This window comes from Bombina bombina, chromosome 2 (assembly GCF_027579735.1).
Source record: "Bombina bombina isolate aBomBom1 chromosome 2, aBomBom1.pri, whole genome shotgun sequence".
Classification (NCBI taxonomy): domain Eukaryota; kingdom Metazoa; phylum Chordata; class Amphibia; order Anura; family Bombinatoridae; genus Bombina; species Bombina bombina.
Window position 1 is genome coordinate 210,866,249 of NC_069500.1, and position 23,712 is coordinate 210,889,960.

The 23,712-nt window shown below is 38.9% G+C and overlaps 1 protein-coding gene across 1 annotated transcript in view; it reads left to right on the forward strand.

Moving 5' to 3' along the window:
• The window catches only part of ATG10 (autophagy related 10), a 406,998-nt gene that overhangs the window by 284,852 nt on the left and 98,434 nt on the right, over positions 1 to 23,712 (forward strand). The window contains exon 5 of the mRNA XM_053701464.1: positions 10,377 to 10,474. Within this exon, the coding sequence (XP_053557439.1) occupies positions 10,377 to 10,474 (98 nt within the window). The remainder of the gene's footprint in view (positions 1 to 10,376; positions 10,475 to 23,712) is intronic.

A 23,712-nucleotide genomic window follows, 5' to 3' on the forward strand; every position in this document is an offset into this window, starting at 1 on the left:
CAAATCTGCAACATGGAACATCGGAGAATAGTATTATTATAATGTTCATGCAGCAGAGGTTTTAACTATATTTCCAATAAAATTGTCACCCCAGCCCGTACCACAACTTCCCCCATACCTATTCCTTTCTTCTACCCCAAGAGGAGAACAAGAATGATGTGACACACACATATGTAAAACAAAAACAAATGTGCAAGAATATGATTGTATGACACCATTGATTTTGAGGAAACTAAGGAAAAGAAGTTTCACAGAATTCTTCAGGTCCTGGGTTATCTGGTTAAAGGATAATACATATATTGCTTCTCTCTTATAGTTGAGTTTCTTCCTCTAGTAGAAAGCATAATCTTTTTAATCTACTATAGCTAATTCTGTCAGCCAATGAAACTAGATAAAATCAAAAGTTTGGGTATGGGGTATACATTTTGGTTTGTATCCATATCAAGAAGTATATCCCATTAAGTCAAATAATTATTGCGTTGTTATACATAGAAGACATAGATGTGGATACTTGTAGTTCCTTAAAGCAATTTTTCACGAACTTTATCCAAATGAAAAAAATTATATAGAAATGCAGAAGGACATCCAATGCATGTGAATGTTTACAGTTAAAGTTAAAAGAGCAAACGTATAGCCTTTGTGGATTATTTTTTTTCTGAGAGTTTCTCTCAACTTGGTTTGATATTTTATCATTTTTCCAGGTTTAATTTTTTTTATCCTTTTCCTGATTTTGTGTTACAGAATTAGAAGAGATTCCCAAGGTGAGTGTAGTAATTGTTCTTCACCAGCGACACTTTTATGGATAGTCTGAACCTAGCTGCTAAATATACTGCTTAGTTCTTGCTTGTGGAGCCTCATGGCATTAACTTGATGGATATGACCCAGAACTGTATGTCCTTTCATAGTTGTTTTTGGCTCTGGATATAGCAAAAAAAGATGTCTTAGGTTTTAGGAATGCTGAAGCACAAGAGCACGTCTAGGTACAACCCCCCAAATCTCTGACCTAAACCAAAATACATAGCTGAGAGATAAATGAATGAAATGAAGAAAACAGAAGCACAATGGGGGGGGGGGGATCAAACTCCAGGTTTTCTTCTTCTTTGTGTTAGAAGAAACTGCTTAAGTGATATGCAAGATATAGCCTTAAAGGGATACTGAACCCAATTTTTTTTCTTTCATGGTTCAGATAGGAAATGCAATTTTAAGCAACTTTCTCATTTACTACTATTATAATTTTTTCTTCATTCTCTTGGTATCTTTATTTGAAAAAGAAGAAATGTAAAACTTACGAGCCGGACCAATTTTGGTTCAGAACCCTGAATAGCGCTTGCTGATTGGTGGCTACATTTAGAAAGAGAACAAAGAAAAATTGATGATTGGATTAAATTGATAACATGATTAAATTAGAAAGTTGCTTAAAATTGCATGGTCTGTCTGAATCATGAAAGAAAAAAATTGGGTTCAGTATCCCTTTAATTCAAAGATGTTTCAGAGGGAAAACCTAGGGATTATACTTTAGATTTCACCTTAAAGGAACTTTGTGCTCATGTCATTCAAATGTATTTCTACATAAAAGATTAAATTATGTGTAGAAAAAAACTTTACAATACTTTCATTTCCGACTTCTCTTGTAATTTAACTATGAAAACTGTTAATTTCCCATTCCCCAAGAATGGCTACAGTTTATTCTGCATGGGTATACTTGATCAGTGCTGCAGTTCCAAAGTGAGCACAGTAAAGGAGATAAAAAAAAGTTAATCACAAATCTTTTCAAAGGGTGTGTCCCTGAATTTAAAAAATATATTGTTTTCCCTAAAAAAATGACAGCTTTAAATGCATTGAAAGGAATGTATTTTGTATGCATATGCATTTACAATGCATTGATTAGTTGTTCATTTATGCAAATAATATAATACAAAATTAGATGATTTTTTTTCTAGGGTAATTGTGATTTTGAAACCACTTGTCTTCTAATTAAAAAAAAAAAATCTTCCTTGTGAGATCTGCTAAATCAATGTCAGTTAGTCCTTTAGAAAAAGGAGGCATGTTGGTAAATCAAAATAGTCTATATGTCCTCACTGCTACGCTATTCTGCTTTGCAAGCACAAATACAGATTTTCCTCGGATTCTTCAGTTTCCCACAGTGGCTCACGGTCCATCTTCTATGCTTTTTTTCTCTTTGTAATTTAGTTGAGAAGGATAAAAGGTTTTGTAATTGTATGTCATGCTGATCAGGCTTATTCTTTCAGGCAATTCTTTCTCTACACCTAAAGGAAGAAATGATGGGTCTGAATGTTGTAGATAAGCTGTTTAAAGGGCTAAGGGCACGGTTTGCCATACTGCACCCTGCTATCATGTGATCCATTTGTGCTGATGTACCTTAAGGTGAAAGGTCCTTATAAGTTTCATTTATACCACATAGGGGTGAGTGTTTTCAGTTTTTTTCCCTTGATGTACATTGTTTGTGAGTGAACCAGGGTTCTACGTCTGTTTTCTTGCACATTTATTTGGCCTCAGTAAATCGACAACACTTCTTGTGTCACATTTCTTGCTTTTTTCCTGTGTATCAGAAGTCATTATTAATTGCTTGGATACTGAGTTGCTTATTCTTAGTGAAAGTACTATCCTATTGTCCTTGAATGTCAGTAGTAACACATCAGGAGTTGCAGAGATGAAGCTGGCGTGTGCATTGTAATTATACTGCATAAAGTACGCCAGCCAGATGTGGTACTTAGATTTAGTGATTTAGTACAGGTTTAGTGATTTACTACAGTGCTTATGAACATTTCTAGAAAAAAAAGCGGAGGCTCTGGTGTGTTTACGTGTCTACCTGCAATTCTTCTCTTCTCTGCAGTTGAGCTTATTTAGCCCAGGGCTAGGAATTCTGACATTTGAGAAAAGTTTGAGGTATGTCCCAGGAAGCAGAGGTCAAAGCATTTACCCACTAGCAACTGAATCTTTTTATGCCTTCCTTGCTCCTTCTTTGCAGGCCTCGGTGTTCCTAAATAATTCAAAAGATCCATAGATTATCCAGATATTCTACATTTCTTCTGAATGGTTACTTTCTTCTAGTGATTAAGCAGACTATGTCATACGACTATTAAATACAGTGTGTGTGTGTATAAAACAATATTAATTGTGAGGGGGTGAAAGTCTTGGTGAGTTCCCACACCTTTTTTTTTATAGGACTTGACCCCTGGTTAAGATGCATCTTCTGGGTGCATGAATGTTTGGCTAGATTACATGTAGAACTTTAATTCAGTCTAATTATGTTGTTTAGGTTTGAGATGAGCTAGTTTTTCTATGTCTAAGCTTTATTTTTTATGTGACCGTTGTCAGGTTATTCTGCATATGGCTGGTCAGTTCAGGGTCCCAACCAGAGCTGGTACATTCATTGAGCAGCCCCTACTTTAAAATGCAACCCACAGCCTTCATCTTCCAGTTAAAGGTACATAAAATTGTGCATATTTATTGGCCCCATCATGTTGAACATACACATCTTTGCAATATGTTACTGTGTAAGGACAGTAAGGAAAATTCTTACTTTATAAAGGTAGGTGGATCCCAATAACAGGCAATGAGAAGGTTCTTAGTCAGGAAATGCAGCCACGTGTCAGTGCTGGAGGGACAATCCAAATCCAGAACAAAGTACTGGGTAAATTAAAATGTAATAATTGGCCATAGGTCAGTGCCGGAGGTCACCAGTACAGGAATATTGGGCCAGAGAAGAGGGCCAGGAAATTAAGAACCAGTATTAAATGACATCAAATATACCAGGAACAAATAAACCAACAACAGAATAGAAAGCTTACCTGGGTTAAATAAGTTCTCCATATCAGGACAGATAAAGCAGACAACTCACATTGGATCCATCTTCCAGCCTCAGAGCAGAAGTTGGCATAGGGGCTATAAGAGCTTAATGCTGTCAGCACAGTAACCTTTCCAAACCTGGAAGTTATGCCTGAGTATGTGCCAGCAGTTGAGTATATTACACTCAAACTAACATACTGTTACAAATGAAATGTTACATCTAAGACAGAAATGGCTCTGTATTTGTGACAAATTTAGCTTTTGTGCTGCTCTAAGCACTAGAAAATCTACAAACCCAGCCAAAAACAATTTTAGCTATTTTTGCCCCATATAAATGTTACCCTATCAGAGGGCAGGGTGCATAAAGAGTCATGCACCCTCAATAGATAACTACAAAGCATGTCACCGTTTGGAAGTTCTGCTTTGTTGCACTCCCAAAGATTTTTCTTTTTGGGTAAAGGTCCTAGTTTCCAAAGTGAAATCAGTGGTTACATAGAAACATCGATATTGACGGAAGATAAGAGCCATAAGCCCAGCAAGTCTGCCCAATATTTTCTAAAAGTATAAACTTATCTAATTCAGAGATCAGCTGGGTTTACATCAATTATTGTCTTTTTTTATTCATGATCTGGTGTATGTTGGGGCCTAATCGTATTATTCCTATATAAACTGTGTGGTTATTTGCCCTCTTCTTTTTCCAAGAAATAATGTTCATTTTGCCCTTTTCTTCATAAATGGAAAGAGTCCACACCTGCATTTATTACTTTTGGGAATTAAGAACCTGGCCACCAGGAGGAGGCAAAGACACCCCAGCCAAAGGCTTAAATTCTCCTCCCACTTCCCTCATCCCCCAGTCATTCTTTGCCTTTCATCCCAGGAGGTTGGCAGAGAAGTGTCAGAATTAATTTTGTCTCTTATGGAGGGAAGTACGCTTCAACATGGGACAAGAGTTTTAAGTAATCCTATCAGTCTCTCTGAGGGCTTGGAGGAAAGTTAGAGTCCAGAGATGCAGAGTCTTTCTGCAAAACCATCCCGACTCATGTTAACAGCTCCTCAAGCAATCTGCGTTGTCGAACTTCGCTCCGCTGCCTGCTTTCTTCTCTCAAGTCCATGACGGAGGCGATGCTACTATCCGTCACACTTGAAGGGCTGTGTTTCATTTTACTTTCGTCATGATTGTAATGTATTACAAATGTTTTCCCGAGAGGCTACCACCTTGCTGGACTAACTATATATAAGGGTCTCAGTGAGATCGCCTTTTGTATCTTGGAATCAAGGGTAATATCTCCTGAGGGGGGTTATTGAACAGGGGGGGGGGGGTTTAATCATGTTTGTTATGTGATTCGACCTGCTTATGCGTAGTGTTACTTAGGTTCATGGCTTGTGGAACATAACGGCCTTTGGAAGTGACAAGGCCTTTACGGTCGGGCGCACTTTTTCTGGACTGTACGGTTCACCTTGTGACCGGGCGTTGTTACGTTTTTGACTCTCCATTTCCGCATTCCTAGCCCTGTGGCGATGGAGAAATTCGGATCTGCTGGTATTGAGCTCTTAGGAGGTGGTGAGTGCCCCAGCTATTGTGGGTGTCAGGTGCTGTTTAAGTTTTGGGTCCAAATCTAGTATCAAAATATCCTAGTTATGGAGGAGTCTGATTCCGTGGAGATGGACGTCTCTGTTTTATTTTCTACTCTGTGCGCAGAATGCGTATTGCCCCGGATGATACTAACCTATCAGTTATGTTCTGAATGCCGTATTAGAGTGCTCAATTCCTCGAGATCAGGGACTCAAGGAGCCGGTGAGCCATCTGCCTCTGGGGCCTCTGTCCTCCGAGTGGCGAGTTCCCTTCCACCATCGCTGACTACGTATGCAGGTAACCCAGAATTTGCTTCCCCTTCTCCGAAAGGTAGCTTCTTTTCCGCCAGTGGTCTCGGCACGTTGTTGCATGTCCATAATTTTGGCACTAGCCTGTATGCAACTTCCAGAAGTTGGTTTTGGATACTGTTCGTGTTCCGTTATCCAGGGCTCTTCAGGCATAAGGTGGCCTGTTCAGCTCTCTAGGGGAACGACTGTCCCTGAGGGTTTGGGGGTCAGCCTTCGAGACCGGAGTTATCCTTCGCTCCGGCAGGAGTATGCTGCGCTTTTTGGTATAGACTGACTAGCCTTCGTGTTCTTTTGAGGCACGCTTTGGCCTTGTCGGAAGTTCCCATCCTTATTGGATCTGAGACTTCTCAGTCTGCTTCTTCGAATAACTTGCAGAAATAGACATAAGGGGAAGAAGTAATCTTCTTATAGTCTTGTTATCGAGTATATAGTCCAGTTTGAGCTTGGTAGAACAGGGGCCCTGTTGGGCGCTCCTGCGGGTACGTCTGTTCTACTTAGGCGATAAACCTGTGGGTTACCTTATCCTTTATTTTATTTGAATAACGCTCATATTTTATATTTCCTTCGGGAAGTTTGTCTGGAATCGATACTCACGATGTTTGATCGCACTGTTACTTCTAAGGAAGTTTGTTATGGACGTGTTTAGTCCTATGTGTGTCTGCTGTTTTTCACTTTCTTGGGGGGATTCTATACAGCCTTGACAGGAATAGCCCTTGGTTTCAGGCTGGTCCTGATTGGGTTCATTCCTTCTGTTCTGAGGCCTAATTCAGACACGTGGCGCCTGTTCTGCCTGGCTGGTCTGGTTGGGGGCTGAGTGTGTTATTCTTGTTCTCTTTTACAAGTTTCAGTTTATTCTGAGTGGACCTGTGGGTTCATGAGGCATGAGGGATTGGTTCAGTCCTCATTGACCTCTCCAGCTGACTCAGCCCTTCATCCTTCTGACGATACATTGAGTACCATTCAGATTGGGTAATAATCACAACTATTACTATTCAGCAGCTGATTTGGTTCACCCGAAAGCGGGTGCTGGAAAAGCGCTTTGTGTCCCATTGGGAGAAGGGCGCTATATAAATACTAGTTTGACTCTCTCATGATTCCGTCTTTATGTCGGGATGTGGAGTGTTCAGACCCCCTTGCCACTGGTTCTGGCGGTCTTGCCCTTGTTGCTCTTGGATTTGTCCTTTGTTTGGATTTTTCCTTTTGAGGTTCTCCTCTTCGGATGAGACTTTGGGACTTTTTTGTTGCCCCTTAGTGTTCTTGCCCACTTTCTGGGAGGTCCTTGTGGCTTTTTTTTACTTTGGGAATTAAGTTGTTCCCTATCAGTGGATGGTAGGCTGTGTTGTCTCCTCCAAGCTTCGCTTAGGTTTTTTTTACCGGGTTTAGGATACTCTGCATTCTTTTTCCCTAGGTATGGTTCTCTGATACTCCGGAGGGGATTATGGAGACTAACCTTTGTTTTGCTCACTCTTCGGGTGACCTTGTCCTCAATGTTTTATCTGGGCATTGTTTTATCACTTTGTGTTGGGGTCTAGGCCACTCATGCGATTTTGTAGTTCTTTAGTTCCCTTTGGAGTGTCATCTTCCCTTTTGGGTTGAGATTTCAGAGTGTGACTTGTTCCCGTTTTCCCGGGTTGGTCCGGTTATGTTCCTTGGAAGGTCTATAGTTTTTACTCAAGCCTATAGTTTTTGTTGTGGATCTTCCGGCTGTCCGGAAGACTTACGATCCTGTGGCTGGTTCGGTGCAATCCAGTTTTTCCAGGGAACACAGGCTATGACCTTTGGTCTAGAAGGATTGGCTAGGATTTATGTGCCCTTTGTCTGAGGTGTGCTCTACTCCCTTTTTGGGGAGTTCCTCGATGTTCATCTATGACGTCTAGATGATTTCATTTGGAATTGGTTCATGTCTTATGAGCTTGTGCGCTGTTTCTTTCGTACTCTCCCCTTCAGGGGGGGGGCGTTTGTCCTCCTTATGGGGGTGGGGTTTCCTCTCTCTGGAGGTTGGTTGTGCTGTCCTGTCTGCAGGTTGTTGGAACGGGAGTTTATTATCTTCCAGATGTGAGCCTCTGTTCTCTGGGGCTCTGTTTTCTCTGGGGTGATGATATCTCCTTGTTGGAGACTGTCATGGAGTGTCATGCTGGGACTTCTGAGGCTCTATTGCATTTTCACTGTTCCTCTCCTATGGATTCTCTTGGACTTCCTATTTTTCGAGTTCTTGGGTTGGCACCTAAGTTCCGTTGGGGGGCTGAGTCCATCCTTTTCTGTCCTCTTTTTGGGGACTGGTGTTTGGGGTTTTTCTGTTCCCCTGTCCTTCAGACCTGTCAGCCAGCTGTAGAGGCCTGTGGGTTACTTTGCTGCATAGCAAGCAGAAGGTTGCAGTTTGAAATCAGTCGCAACCGTTTGCACTTTATCGGTGTGTTGGCAGATTTTTACCAAGACTCTATGTTCGCCTTTGGGCCCTTGTGGTATGGTGAGCCTTTTTGAGGTTTCTGTGCTTCACCATGTTCAGGATATGGAGTAGGGCTGGCGGATTTTTGGTTACTCCTGAGCTGGGTCCACTGCTTAGTGGATGTTCTGCAGTCTGTGGTAGGGTATGTGACCTATCCTCTGCTGCTCTTACTTGTCTGCAAGTAGTTTTCTACTGAAGTCATCCTGGTATGTAGTGTCTGGTGTTGACCCAGGGCCTTGCCTTCTGGGTTTGCTGCATGTATATCGGTTTCTGGAGACTTCAATACTTTGATTTCCTTGAGGACTCTGTCTTCAGTCTTCTTTTAGGGTGCGGTTACACTATCTTGAGGAGAAGTTCTTCTCTGTGTCGGATTCCTGGTTTTAACCTTGTGGTTTCTGTACATCTGGGGTCTGGGCGTTGCCTCCCCTTGATCTCGCATCTGGCTTCGGTCTCTGTGCGTTTGGCTTGGTTCTTGGTGTTTTCCTTTTTTGGGTTTTCAGGGAATCCTTGCTTGTTCCCCCATCTCTTTTCCTTTTGGGGAGTTTTTGTTTGTTGATCCCCTTCTCTGATACGGGGTGTGTTGTTGAGGACCACTTTCTGAGCGATGGTGTCTCCTGGAGGCGTGCTGGCTCAGTTGTGTTCTTTCTGCGGTCTCTAGCAAGGCTTGTGGACTATCTGCGGGTCAGTGTCCTTGGGGCCTTTTTTCTTTCCCAAATTTTTCTCGGCTTCAGATGAAGCGTTTTTTTGGGGGGTTAGGGTTTTTTCAGGCCTGGTACCCTCAGAATGGGCCGCCTTTTGTACCCTACCATTTGTGCATTCAGTGTCCTCTATAGCTTGGGTATTGTTTTCCCGAAAGTAATGAATGCATCTGTGGACTCTTTCCATTTATGAAGAAAAACATAAATTATGCTTACCTGATAATTTTCTTCAGATGGAAAGAGTCCACAGCTCCCCGCCTGTTTTTCTCTGGGGAGCATCTGTTATTTTCTTCTGGCACCTTTTCACCCTGGTATTTCTTCTATTGTTCCTTGTTCCTTGGCAGAATGACTGGGGGATGAGGGAAGTGGGAGGATTATTTAAGCTTTTGGCTGGGGTGTCTTTGCCTCCTCCTGGTGGCCAGGTTCTTAATTCCCAAAAGTAATGAATGCAGCTGTGGACTCTTTCCATCTGAAGAAAAGAAAGTTATCAGGTAAGCATAATTTATGTGTTTCTGCACTTGATACAGTTTATAACAAGTTTGTAAAGATTCTTCATGTTGAGCCTGAGACTCTTTATTAAGTCGTTTATCAGATCACTTTATAACCACCATAGACATGAAGCTTCTTATGTTAATAGTCAAATACAATTTTATTGTTTAAGTTCTTCAATCTTGCTGTGGGATATAACCATCTCTAGTTTTTGGTTATAACTTTTTTGACTAGCCATAGCTTCAAGAGTGCCGAGTGTTCTGGCTCTGAAAGGGTGATTACTTTTTATTCTATTTCCAAAAGCTAATCCAATCCATTAGATGAGCCATCATTTGAATTAAAAACTTTCTCAAATTATGTAAACTCTATACAAGGAAAAAAATACGCTTGTCGGTGTTAAGTTCCTAAACCTATACAGAAGCAAAACAGACATAGCAAAACTCAAATAAACATTATAGCTGAAATTGTTATAACCTTGATGACTCAATAATCAGGATTTTATTTGACAGGGTACATTTTTGCATAACTTTCAATGCTGACAAATCTCCACAGGAGCAAATAAAAACAACCACTATATGATAATATAAAAATAATTATAAGGGCACCGCTAACTATTTCTTTAAAGTGAAAAAATCTATATACTGTAGGTTAAGAAAACTACTTGTCAAACCATCAACAGTATAGGATATTAAATGGGACAACAGAAACTGTAACAATATTGTATGTTTGAAATTTTATTTAGAAAGCTGCAAGATTTACGCTAAAAAAAACAACATACATGCAATAACGCCTAGATAAAAATAAAGGGCCAATTGTATATAAGATAATACTTTGTGTTGGGGAATGGAGTGAATTTGTGTTTTAACAAGAAATAAATGCAAAATGGTCTGCAAGAGAGTTAAAAGTAAGAGACGGAGACAGGAAATGTGATAGAGACTGGAAAAGAGATATAAAAAGAAATGAAAGTTATATTTTTTCTTATAGAGTCTGATAGATGGAGATACTTTGATTATGACTTTTCTATAATAGATTATTTTATATGGTACCTGTAGATGGAAGACCACTTACACTGGATGAGATCTGGCAAAGAGTTCACGAATGCTTTAGACCTTGTCTTCTCCATGGGCCATGGGAAACAATCACACAACAGGTAAGATAAGTCTTATCATATTCTCTTTTTTTTCCTGTATCAGTTCTTAAAGAAAACACTTAAGTTCTTTTTCTTTTTATTAAAAAATGTTTGTACTACGGAGCCTCAGAAGTGTCACACAAGATTTTATTATAAATTGTGAGCACATTTTACTAAATCATGAGCACATTTTACTAAATCATGAGCACATTTTGCTAAATCGTGAGCACATTTTGCTACGTGCACACGCTTTAGCTAAATCGTGAGCACAATTTATAATCATGCTATTCCACCTTAAAGGGATAGGAAAGTCAAAATTAAACTTGCATGATTCAGATAGAGCATGCCATTTTAAGCCACTTTTAAATTCACTTCTATTTTCAAATGTGCTTCGTTCTCTTGTGATTGGCGAAATAGATATTTCTTTTTTATGAGACGATGAGTCCACGGATCATCTTAATTACTAATGGGATATTCAACTCCTGGTCAGCAGGAGGCGGCGGCGGCAAAGAGCACCACAGCAAAGCTGTTAAATAGCTCCTCCCCTCCCTCTCACTCCAGTCATTCTCTTTGCCTACGTTAGTGATAGGATGTGGTAAAGTGAGGTGTTAGATTAGATTCTTCAATTAAGAGTTTATTATTTTTAAAGTAGTGCAAGATTGTGCTGCTTTGTTCTAGGGTGTAGCCGTAGTCCATATCAGTCTCTTAAGTAGAGCAGTGGTGGCTTTAGAGCAATGGGAACTTGTGGGACATAATTCTCACTGCGCCTCCCATACATTGATGCTGCCCTAATCCTAATAGCCTAAGTAAGATGACTCAGACTTTATTCTTTTCCACAGGACTATGTGAGGGAGAGGACCTCTCAATCCTGGTGAGCTGCCCTGCTGTCGGGCAGAATTTAAAGGTAAGTGCTGACTTTTTTTTCTGGGTCTGATGGAAATCTCAGATGAAGTGAAGCACTTTATTGAGACATAATTCCTATAAAGATAAAGGAAGGGGATCCTGTGACAGCACATGGTGAGCAGGCACTAGGGCTGAGGGACTAGAAGTGGCTTCTCTGGGGAGTTTATTCACTTGGGCCGAGTCAGATAAAGAGGGACTCAGGAGAGGTGTTTGGTTGGGTCACAGGAATGTACTATATAACATCTGTGTCACAAATTGCCTCCGGGTTTACAGAGAACGGGTCAGTTAGCTCCCGGTGGCCTATTTTCTAAACATAATAATGGCGACCAGGAGATCGTTGTGGTAACGCCCACGAAGGGCGGGGCTATGTTTGGCGCCATTTTGTACTGCACAATTGGCTATAGCTAGATGTTACTTTAATGGGATCTGGAGTCTGAGTATTATCACGCCCACGAGGGGCGGAGCTATGTTTCAGGCCGGGTTAGACTCTCTACTGCAGTTCCGATATCGGAATGTAGATCTTTTATTTTTTCTAGCACAGTCCTTAGTGTTTTCACCTGTGTGGGTCCGGACAGCGCTGCAGCTGCGCTCCGGATCTGTTTTTGTACAAGGTTAAGCTAATACAAGGTGTTGATTGTATGGGCTCTGATGGATGATGATAGGCACCTCAGCAAGATTAGCTGAGGTGTAGATAGGTTATTTATGTGCTAAATTATCTCTTTTCCGCAATCTATAATATAAAAAAAAAAGTTACTTTTAAATTTAAAGAGACAGTAACGTTTTGTTATGTGTTAATTTTTATTAAAAAAATTCCAGCTGTCTATTTGTTTATTTCATCCCTTGTGTCTCAGGATGGACTAAGAGGCCCTGCGAGGGGTCTCTTGTTTTTGGTTTGGATGCCTGTCTAGCATTGCCAATCTGTCTTTATTTCTCATTTATTGAGAGATGTTAAATTAATAAAGATAGCCTTGTTCTGAACCTACTCCTCCTAAGGTGCATACTGCTTAAGAGCCTATTGACAATGATCAAGATATGCCACAAACTTTCCTTAAGGTGTCCCAAAAAATGTATAGCCCACATGCAGTGCCCTGCGTTTCTTTTCTCACTCCATCTGGAGTTACCTTGAATTTAATACATTGTTTGTTTTTTCCCTCGCTGTAGGGAAAAGTGCTAGAGATCATATTCACTCATCGTAGTGTGATTGATTACGTATGTTTCCTTCATATAACTGGAGGAGGAAGATACTTCAATAGTATCTGATAAGGACTTCTCAGACTCAGATGGGGTAATACCCTTATCTGATCTTGAGTCCTTTTTCCTTCTGTTTCAGCTTCAATACCTCCATTTGCTACTGAAGGAGGTTTTTAGCTATCCTGGGTGACTCCGTCACTACCAGCGTAGTCTAGCCGAGAGAGCCCAGTAGGTTATACTAATATTGTAATGTGCCCTTCATGGTGGAAGTATTTCCTGTACCAGATAGGGCTATAAAGACATTTGCTAAGGCATAGGAAATGTCCGGTATCCTTTTTTTTCCTCCTACCTTTAAAAAGAAGACGATACAGGGTGGATGAGAATTTCCATGCTAGCCAAGGGAGATACTATTCGCATGGAGGATAGTAGTTACTTGAGAACCCTATGCAGGAGAAGGACCCTATGAATAGAAGTTAGAGGGTTTACATTGTCAACCTGCGGTTGGTATGACTACTGTTTCCAGTACGACGGCGTACTGGTTTGATGCGTTGTCTGTTTCTATTAGACAGACTCCCCTCTTGCAGGGATAGGATTATGGCCTCTAAGTTAGTCCTTTCCTTTAATACAGAGGTTTCTGATTCAGGCTTTGCCATATTGGGCCGTAGAATACTATGGTAATATCTTGGTCTGCGGATGTTTCATCTACAGGATAAGAAAATTAGCGAAAAGGACGTCAGAGATAATTTCGTTCCTTTCGAGATTTCTAGGAACCTCCTTCCACTGCTTCTCCTAAACAGAAACAGTTTAAGCATTCCTGGAGACCCTAACAGGCTTAGATTAGGAGAAAACAGTCCAAGACGCCTGCTGTTGAATCAAAGACAGCATTAGGGACGTGCCCCCGATCTGAAAGGGGATAGGTTTTCTTTTTTCAATCAGACTTGGGTTTGTGATCATGATCCCTGGGGGTACATTGGGTCACAGGGATACAAGTTGGAGTTCAAGATTTTCCTCGCAGGGGCAGGTTCCTGCTTTCAAGATTATCAGCAGTCCAGTCAAAGGGAGAGGCGTTCTTACACTGTATACGGATCCTCTCCAACCTGGAAGTGACAGTTCCTGGTCCAAGGCAGGAATGAGGTCGGGGACACTATTCCTATCTGTCCACGGTTCCCAAAGGAGGGAATCTTCAGTCCTATTTTAGAATCCATAGAATGTACTTTTTGTCACCTAACATAATGCTAACATTGGGCTTTTAGAAATCCATGTGACTGAAGCTGAGGTGCACAGTTACTTGTTACCAGTTTGTGCTGAAACTCACTGGCACATAGGGCTCGATTTATCAATCAAGATGCGGACAGAGACGTACATATTCGCCCCGGACAGGAGCCAGCAGTGGTCTGGAAATGCACGTATACATCTGACAGTTTGGGTCTTGGGTAGGAGTCTGAAAACCAGCACAATGTTATTAAAAAAAAAAAACTAAACTATACATTGTCAGGTGGACTGTATAAATGGATCATCTACAAAACGTTTATGCAAAGAAAATCTAGTGTATAATGTCGCTTTAAGGTGGAATAGCATTATTATAATTATTTATAAATTGTGCGCACAATTTAGCTAAAAAGTGGGCACGATTTATAAAAAATCGTGTGACACCTTTGGGGCTCTGTAATGTACAACAATAGGAAAAGAAAAAAGTAAATTTCAAAGAATTAGAATACAAGAGTTCAAGGGTACAAAATACTCGAGTTCTGTATTTTTATTTTTGTATTTTTATTTTTGTATAGGCAGGAGCGTGCATGTGTCTTTAGCAGTCTATAGCAGCAGTGTTTGCAACTATGTCTAAAATTGCTATAAGCATTGTTGCAAACTGCTGCAAGATGGTTAGAGACACGTGCACACTCCTGAGCTCACCTAGGATTGCTTTTTAACCACGGATACCAAGAGAACAAAATTGATAACAGAAGTCAATTGGTAAGTTGTTTCAAATTTCATGCAGTATCCAAACCATTTAAGTTTAATTTTGAGTTTACTGTCTCTTCAAAATGATGATAGTGATAGCCTTGTTGTCTGAAAACTAAAGTCCAGATTGACAGATAAGTTAAATGGTGGATACAGTTTAGTTACTGAAAAACAATTGCAGTAAGAAGGGTATTCATTTGTTTTAAAAATGTTTAGACTTGTCTGATGTGTTATTCAATAGCAACGCAACATAAATGTCTTATAATTTTATGGTATTTACTGTTACTTTAAGGATAAAGCTAAAATGTCTGTGTATTTGTGCTGTCCTGAGCACTAGAAAATCTGCTTCTCTAATTTACCTGACTATTTATTTATATGTAGGGGTCATGCACCCTCTATAGACACAAACAGAGCTCCTAACGGTCCTGAATATTGAGGGATTCTCCTGGTTTGAGGGTTCTGCTCTGTTGTGCCTCCTGCATTTGTGAAACGCTAGGATTAACCAGTGGAACAAATAAAGGGGACTTTCATTCATGAAGTATAAAATACTTCATGCTAAAAGTTTCTTTATTTGTCTGAATCGTTCGTCACACTAAGCTCTTCACGCAGCCCACGGCAGAACGCTATTTTGCTGTGAGGTGACATTTCCACGCCAGTAGCCGTGTGTGCCAGCTGGTGCCATGCCAGATAGCTAGCACTCTATTGGGTAAGATCACCTCACAACAGTTCTGCTGTGGCCTGCCTTAGGCACTCAGCTTGGCGAACGCTACAGACAAATAAAGGAACTTTCAGCATGAAGTATTTTATTTGTTCCACTGGTAAATCCTAGCGTTTCACAAACGCTAAGATTTACTATCATTTTTAACTTTTTTAACTTTATAATTTGAGCAGTGTTTCTTATGTTGTAACAGATACATTTATAATGTATTCGTTCCTTTCCTTTTATTTTAAGGGGATGTTGGGATATGTATCCTGAGATAGTTTGATAATACTCATTTTTACCAAAATATCCTATTGTAAATGTTATATTTAACACTGTAGGATAACTCACCTATTATAAAAGATATCTGTTCGCTCTCATTGGATCGGTCTAGGAATAAAGCATCAAATAGCTTACTAATCCATGAAAGGGTTTTCTGAGCCTGTGCAGATAATACTTGAAATGAACAGTCAGTTGTGGTGTTTTAAATTCTCTTCTACAAGTCTCCTTTCTCAGTTCATTTGGCTTCACGTTAACATCTACCCTCTTCTTTAAATGCATCTGTTTTATACTCACAAAATCAATTACAAGACACAGCTGTTTAACAAAAGTTTCAAATGTTTCCGCAAGTCTCTGTGGGTATATCCTGATGGCTTGTAATAACATCAGTTTTCTGCACCTGGAAAGACGTGTGCAAGCTGTGCTGAAATCTAAATTGACAAGAAAATGAAATTGTATTTATTGTTGTTAGTGTGAACCGTGGCTCATCTTTTTAAAGAAATTACACTGTGCAACTGAATAAAGGCAATACATCTGGGAAGAAGGTAAAAAGAAAAATATTTACAAACATGAACTCTGATTTAACACTTAATTATTGACCTAAACTGTATTCAAAGAGGGTGGGTAATTACCTCTCTCAAGGAAGCCATTATAAATACTGATTTGCTAGAGAGTGGTACTGATGAATGTTTTTATAGCAGGTCATATTTACATTAAAATACAGGAATGTCAATGACTAGTTAAAACTCAGAATTTCATTCCCCAAAAAGGGCTAGATTACAAGTGGAGCGGTATTTAGCCTGCTTGAGCGTAAACACTGAAAGTAATCTTTTTGCGCGCAAGTTAAACTCGACACTTGCTAACTTCAGGACCTTGGATATCACAACCACACTAACTTTTTCTCCCCATATACATCATGTAGAGAAGGTGCAGGGGGCGGGTGGACTGCCCATTAGCAGAGGGAGGCGGCAGAAGTGGGATGGAACATAAAAATGAAATAAAATAAATAAATGGAGAAGGGAGGGATGGGACTCGGGGAGCTACAAAAAAAGGTGTGGGGGGGGTCTCTAACTAATGAACATGGGAGGGGGAGGGGGGCTACGCTACAAAAACTTTGAAAAAAGATTATTTTTAAATTATGTTAAGAAAAAAAGGTACTAGCAGACAGCAAAGATTAGACTTAGAGGGGGAGGGTTAGAGAGCTGTTTGGTAGGGATCAGGTAGGTTGGAGGGTAAGGGGGGTTCCTACACAGCAAAAAATATAAAGAAATTTTAAAATAAATAATTAAAAAAAGCCTTACATTTTTTAATTGGCAGACTGTCTGCCAGTACTTAAGATGGGGGTGACCAGTGGGGGGTGAGGAAGGGAAGAGAGCTGTTTGAGAGGGCTCAGGGGGTGGGAAGTGTCAGGTGGGAGGGTAATCTCTACACTAAAGCTAAAATTAACCTTAGAAGCTACCTAATTAACCCCTTTACTGCTGGGAATATGTGCAGCTGCAATTAGAGGCCTTCTAATTACCAAAAAGCAATGACAAAGCCATATATGTCTCCTATTTATGAACAAAGGGGATCCCAGAGAAGCTTTTACAACCATTTGTGCCATGAATGCACAAGCAGTATGTAAATAATTTTAGTGAGAAACCCAAAGTTTGTGAAATAAATAACACCTTTTTTTTTTTAATGGATTGCATTTGGTGGTTAAATAGTGGCATGAAATATACCAAACGGGGCCTCGGTTGTCTACTTAAAAAAATATATATATTTTTGACAGGTAAATAAAAAAAACAAAGGCTCTATTTCTGTTTAAATGCAGTGATAGCAAAACTACTAACATTTCTCTGGTATTTTGGGTGTTTTTCTCTGAAAGTCCCAGTTGTGAAGGGGTTAAATAAATATTTATTTTATATATATATATATATATATATATATATACATACGGTCGTATGCAAAAGTTTAGGCACCCCTGACAATTTCCATGATTTTCATTTATAAATAATTGGGTGTTTGGATCAGCTTTTTCATTTTGATCTATCAAATAACTGAAGGACACAGTAATATTTCAGTAATGAAATGAGGTTTATTGGATTAACAGAAAATGTACAATATGCATCAAAACGAAATTAGACAGGTGCATAAATTTGGGCACCCCAACAGAAATATTGCCTCAATATTTAGTAGAGCCTCCTTTAGCAGAAATAACAGCGTCTAGATGCTTTCTATAGCCTGTAATGAGTGTCTGGATTCTGGATGAAGGTATTTTGGACCATTCCTCCTTGCAAAACATCTCAAGTTCAGTTAGGTTTGATGGTTGCTGAGCATGGACAGCCCGCTTCAAATCAACCCACAGATTTTCAGTGATATTCAGGTCTGGGGAAATGCCAGAGTAGATTTTGAGCAGTGTTTTGGGTCGTTGTCTTGTTGAAATATCCAGCTCCGGCGTAACTTCAACTTTGTATGTATCTGCTGATTCTGAGTGGAATCCATGCAACCCTCAACTTTAACAAGATTCTCAGTACCGGCACTGGCCACACAGCCCCACAACATGATAGAACATCCACCAAATTTGAATGTGGCTAGCAAGTGTTTGTATTGGAACGCTGTGTTATTTTGCCGCCATGCATAACGCCCCTTGTTATGACCAAATAACTCAATATTTGTTTCATCAGTCCACAGCACCTTCTTCCAAAATGAAGCTGGCTTGTCCAAATGTGCGTTTGCATACCTCAAGCGACTGTTTGTGGCGTGTGTGCAGAAAAGGCTTCTTCCGCATCACTCTCTTATACGTCTTTGGAGGTGGTCTGTGGGCTGTTTTTGACCGTTCTCACCATCCTTTGCCTATCCGATATTTTACTTCTGGCCTTAACAAGAACTGTGCCTGTGGTCTTCCATTTCCTCACTATGTTCCTCACAGTGGACACTGATAGCTTAAATCTCTGTGATAGCTTTTTGTAGCCTTCCCCTAAACCATAACATTGAACAATCTTTGTTTTCAGGTCATTTGAGAGTTGTTTTGCATCCCCCATGTTGCCACTCTTCAGAGGAGAATCAAAGAGAACAACAACTGTCTATTGGCCACCTTAAATACCTTTTGTCATGATTGGATGCACCTGTCTATGAAGTTCAAGGCTTAATGGACTCACCAAACCAATTGTGTGTTCCAATTATTCAGTGCTAGGTAGTTACAGGTATTCAAATCAACAAAATGACAAGGGTGCCTAAATTTATGCACCTGTCTAATTTCGTTTTGATGCATATTGCACATTTTCTGTTAATCCAATAAACCTCATTTCACTACTGAAATATTACTGTGTCTTTCAGTTATTTGATGGATCAAAATGATATTGCTGATCCAAACACCCAATTATTTATAAATGAAAATCATGGAAATTGTCAGGGGTGCTTAAACTTTTGCATAAGACTGTGTACATACAGTACATATATATATATATATATATATATATATATATATATATATATATATATATATATATATATATAGATAGATAGATAGATAGATAGATATATATAGATATATATATATATATATATATATATATATACCTATATCTAGGTATAGATATATATTTTACATTAAGATTGGTTGATATTGCAAGAGCTTGTTTATCTCTCCCTAATTGGCCACAGCAAAGGAATAAAGATAGATAATAAAGTGATATGAAAGCAAAAATATAATATAAATACATGAAACGTCTTACATGAAGGATACCATCAAAACGTGTGATATTCCAATCTGATAATATTTTGAGCACATTGATATTACATTGATATGTAAGGTTGGAGCAATATACAGTATGTATATGTGCCAATTCTGTACTCATATGGATTAGAGAATAAACAATGGTCTATGACAAGTTCTCGCCTTAGATTATATTGTTAGGCTGACAGTATAGTAGAGCAGGAGATTTTCTGGTAAAGGTATGAATATTTTTTAAAAATCATTAAAATAAAGTAATACACTGTGCAACATTAAAGGGATATGAAACCCCAAAAACTTTATTTCATGATTCAAATACAGCACACAATTATAAAACAGCTTTCCAATTTACTTCTATTATCAATTTTGTTTCATTTTCGTGGTATCCTTTATAGAAGGAGCAGCAATACACTACTGGGAGCTAGCTGAACACATCTGTAAGCGAAAGACAACAGGCATATATGAGCAGTCACCAATCAGCATTTAGCTCCTGAGCCTACCTAGATATTATTTCCAATAAAAGATACCAAGAGAACAAAGTCAATTAGATTATGGTAGTAAATTGGAAAGTTGTTCAAAATTGTATGTTCTATCTGAATCATGAAATAACATTTTTGGGTTTCATGTCCCTTTAAGTCACTAAGGGCAGTTGTCAAGACAACCAGTTAACTGAAGAGGCAGCTGGTTTCCACAGATGGGTCTGGATTAGTAGCCCATGTTTAAATTTTTATAGCCAGGTGATCACTTTGGTAATAGTGATCACCTGGCGTGAATAAAGGTCCATAACTATATAACTATACTAAAAGGAACTTATTTACTATAGAGTTTTGCAGACAAAAACACACAGTTTTTTTTCTAACCTTGTTTATTGCACACTTTTTGTTGCAGGTTTCTTACATGACATGATATATAGATAACATAATGGTATAGATTGAAATGACTGGGTTTCTCACTGAAAAATGGCGTACAGTAGGGCCTGAATGTGAGCAGCATCTGCAAAAAACTGCAAAGAAGCTCAGCAGTTAAAGGGTTAATGTTACTTTGAGTAGATAGAAGCCGGCAACATTGCACAATGGCATATTTTTTTCATATTTTAGTGCATTTTCAACATAACTGAGTATTTTTACATACCGTATATTAAATTAGTTTTTTCTTCTTTTTCAAAAAGAATATTGAAATAGTATTTTTAGTTGGATTGGTTATATTTTTATGGACAGCGACCACCATTGACGTATTTTAATGAATCAGGTAGAAAAGTTTAAATGGTGCCTTTTTGTGAACATTACTAGAAGCATAACCATACTGATACCAGAATGCATACAGGTTTGATGCCATTTCAGTGTATAACTGTAACCATTAAGATTGTATTTAGTCTGTGTAGGATTCACAAAATGTTTCCTGAACATTCAACATTTTACATTTCAGATGTTGATTCTTATAAATTTAAAATATAATGTGGAATGCATTTCTTAAAAGAATTTACTGTCTATACTGGAATAAGTAAAAACAAAATTCATACAGGTGGTAAAAGTCCATGATCCATTACTCCTGGGAATTACTCTTCCCTACAATGACAACCACTGTACTATGAGGGAAAACTGGTCCTCAATATAGATTGAAAACACCTTTCTCTGAAGAATCAAATGAACATCTTCATTCTTCGACCATCTCCAGTAGAGGCAAAGTAAAGACTGAGGAATGTGTAAGGTGGGATTGATTTTATATAGATAATGGGGTTTGGGAATCTTTGCCTCCTATTAGTAGGAAATTCCCAGGAGTAATGGATCATTGACTCTTACCACCATGAAAGAAAAGAAGGCCCTGAGAGCAGGAATAGGTAATTATAAATGTGGCAGTGGTTGCTGCTTATCCACTGCCTAATCATTGTGAACATGAATGAAAAGGTTTCCTAGCTGGGAACCTTGTACACAAGCCATATAATAACTTGGGACAGATTGTGACTGCTATTTTATTATAACACATTCAGGAAATCTTAAGGAGCTAGGGTTGGGATTCAAAATGCTGCTAATGTTGTTAGTTAAAATATGCTGTCAATGTTCATCTCCATCTGCATTGTATTTAGAGAGTCTGGTCTTGCTATAATAATGACAAATTATTTAGTTAAAAGAACTGCTACTAATACAATCCAAGGGAGTTCCTGGCAGACATTAAATTACACAGCCCTTTTTTTTTAAGCTAAAAGAAAAATTATTCTGTTCATGCAAGGGGCAAATGAGCGTACATACATTAAGGGGACTTTAAACACTACGGGCGAGATTACAAGTGGAGCGCTAAATGTAATTTTCATGAAAGCGATATTTGCGCTCCACTGTGTAATACCAGTGCACGCTAATGTACACTGGTATTACAAGTTAACAGCAATTGCTGGGAAGCATTGCGCTCACGAGCGCGCTTCCATAGGCTCCAATGGGAGCAAAGTGGGTAAGTAGTGCAGCGATGGCAGCATATTTTGTAAATATATACTGTATATATATATATATATGACTGAGAAAGGGGAGTGTCCCCCCGAAATGTCACGCTTTTGAAATAAAGTTCTCTTGAAAAGACCAGTGAGTGCCTTCTCCTACTTGATATGACTATATACACATATTAACACATAAATATACACATATTTACACATAAATATACACATATTAACACATAAATATACACATATTTACACAAATATATATGTATGTAAAGTCATATACAGTATACAACAGAAGTGAGTACACCCCTGTGCAATATCACTTAAATTTGCAATACAGCATGTATCTGGCATGTGCAGACACAGTCATGTTATTTCCTTCTGCAGTTTAAGGAAGTTTACTATGCCCAAACAAATGCTCTTTTCAGGGCAATGGGTAGTTTAAGTTTTTTAGTGTTAGTTTTTTTTATTTTGGGGGGTTTGGTGGGTGGGTGGGGGGTTTTACTGTTAGGGGGGACTTTGTATTTTTAATGTAAAAGAGCTGTTTATCTTGGGGCAATGCCATGCAAAAAGCAATTTTAAGACTACTGGTAGTTTATTCTTAGATTAGGGGGTGTTTTTATTTGGGGGGGCTTTTTTATTTTCATAGGGATTAGGTATAATTTTTTAAAATTTTATAATTTTGTTTTTTTATTTTCTGTAATCTTAGATTTTTTTTATTTTCTGTAATTGTAGCTTAAAGGGACAGTCTACACCAGAATTGTAATTTTGACTAGACTGTCCCTTTAATTTATACTTTTTTTTTTTTTTAAAGTAGTGTTAGGTTTTTTATTTTAATAGTTAATAACTTTAGTATTTTGTAATTTAGGTAATTTTGGGTTCATTTAGGGGGTGTTAGGTTAGGGGGCTTAGTAATTTAATTATTTATTTGCATTGTGGGCTTTGCTGGTTTAGGGGTTAATACTTTAATAGGTTTATTGCGTTGTGGGTTAATGGCGGATTAGGGGTTAATAGTTTTATTAGGTTGTTTGCGATGTTGGGGTTGGCGGATATAGAGGTTAATACTTTATTTGTAGTTGCGGTGTGGTTTTGATGGCAGATATAGGGGTTAAAACACTTTATTAATTATTGCGGTGGGGGATTGCGGTTGACAGGTAGATAGATATTGCCCATGCATTAGGTGTTAGTTTATTTTTGCAGGCAGTTTCGGGAGTTACGGTGTTCCCATACTCAGTGCAAGGCCTGCTGCAGTTGCCTTTGTGTGGCGAGGTGAAAATGGAGTAAGATTTCTCCATTTTCGCCACGCAAGTCCTTGCTCTGAATATTGGATACCGATTTGTGACGCGGTCCCATGTTAACTTATGGGAGTAAAAATTGCGGGCGACAGGTGAAATATATTTGCCGCATTTATATGCAGTGCTGTATATTGGATACTAAAAACACGCAAAAATCTACGTCTCCGGCTTTTGCGGGCGACACCGCATATGTAATGCGGCCCATGATTGCTTATGTTAAAGGGGCAGTCTACTCCACAATTTTTATTGTTTAAAAAGATAGCTAAATACTTTTATTACTCATTCCCCAGTTTTGCATAACCAACACAGTTATATTAATGTACTTTTTACCTCTGTGATTACCTTGTTTCTAAGCCTCTGCAGACTGCTCCCTTATTTCAGTTTTTTTGTCAGTCTTGCATTTTCGCCAATCAGTGCTTGCTCATAAATAAATCAACAAAAGTTAGCACAATGTTATCTACATGGCACACATGAACTAGTGCTGTCTAGCTGTGAAAAAGTAAATTTATGCTTACCTGATAAATTAATTTCTTCTATAGTACGACGAGTCCACGGATTCATCCTTTACTTGTGGGATATTATCCTTCTGCTAACAGGAAGTGGCAAAGAGCACCACAGCAGAGCTGTCTATATAGCTCCTCCCTTAGCTCCACCCCCCAGCCATTCGACCGAAGGTACAGGAAGAAAAAGGAGAAACTAAAAGGTGCAGAGGTGACTGAAGTTTAAATAAAAAAAATACAATCTGTCTTAAAATGACAGGGCGGGCCGTGGACTCGTCGTACCATAGAA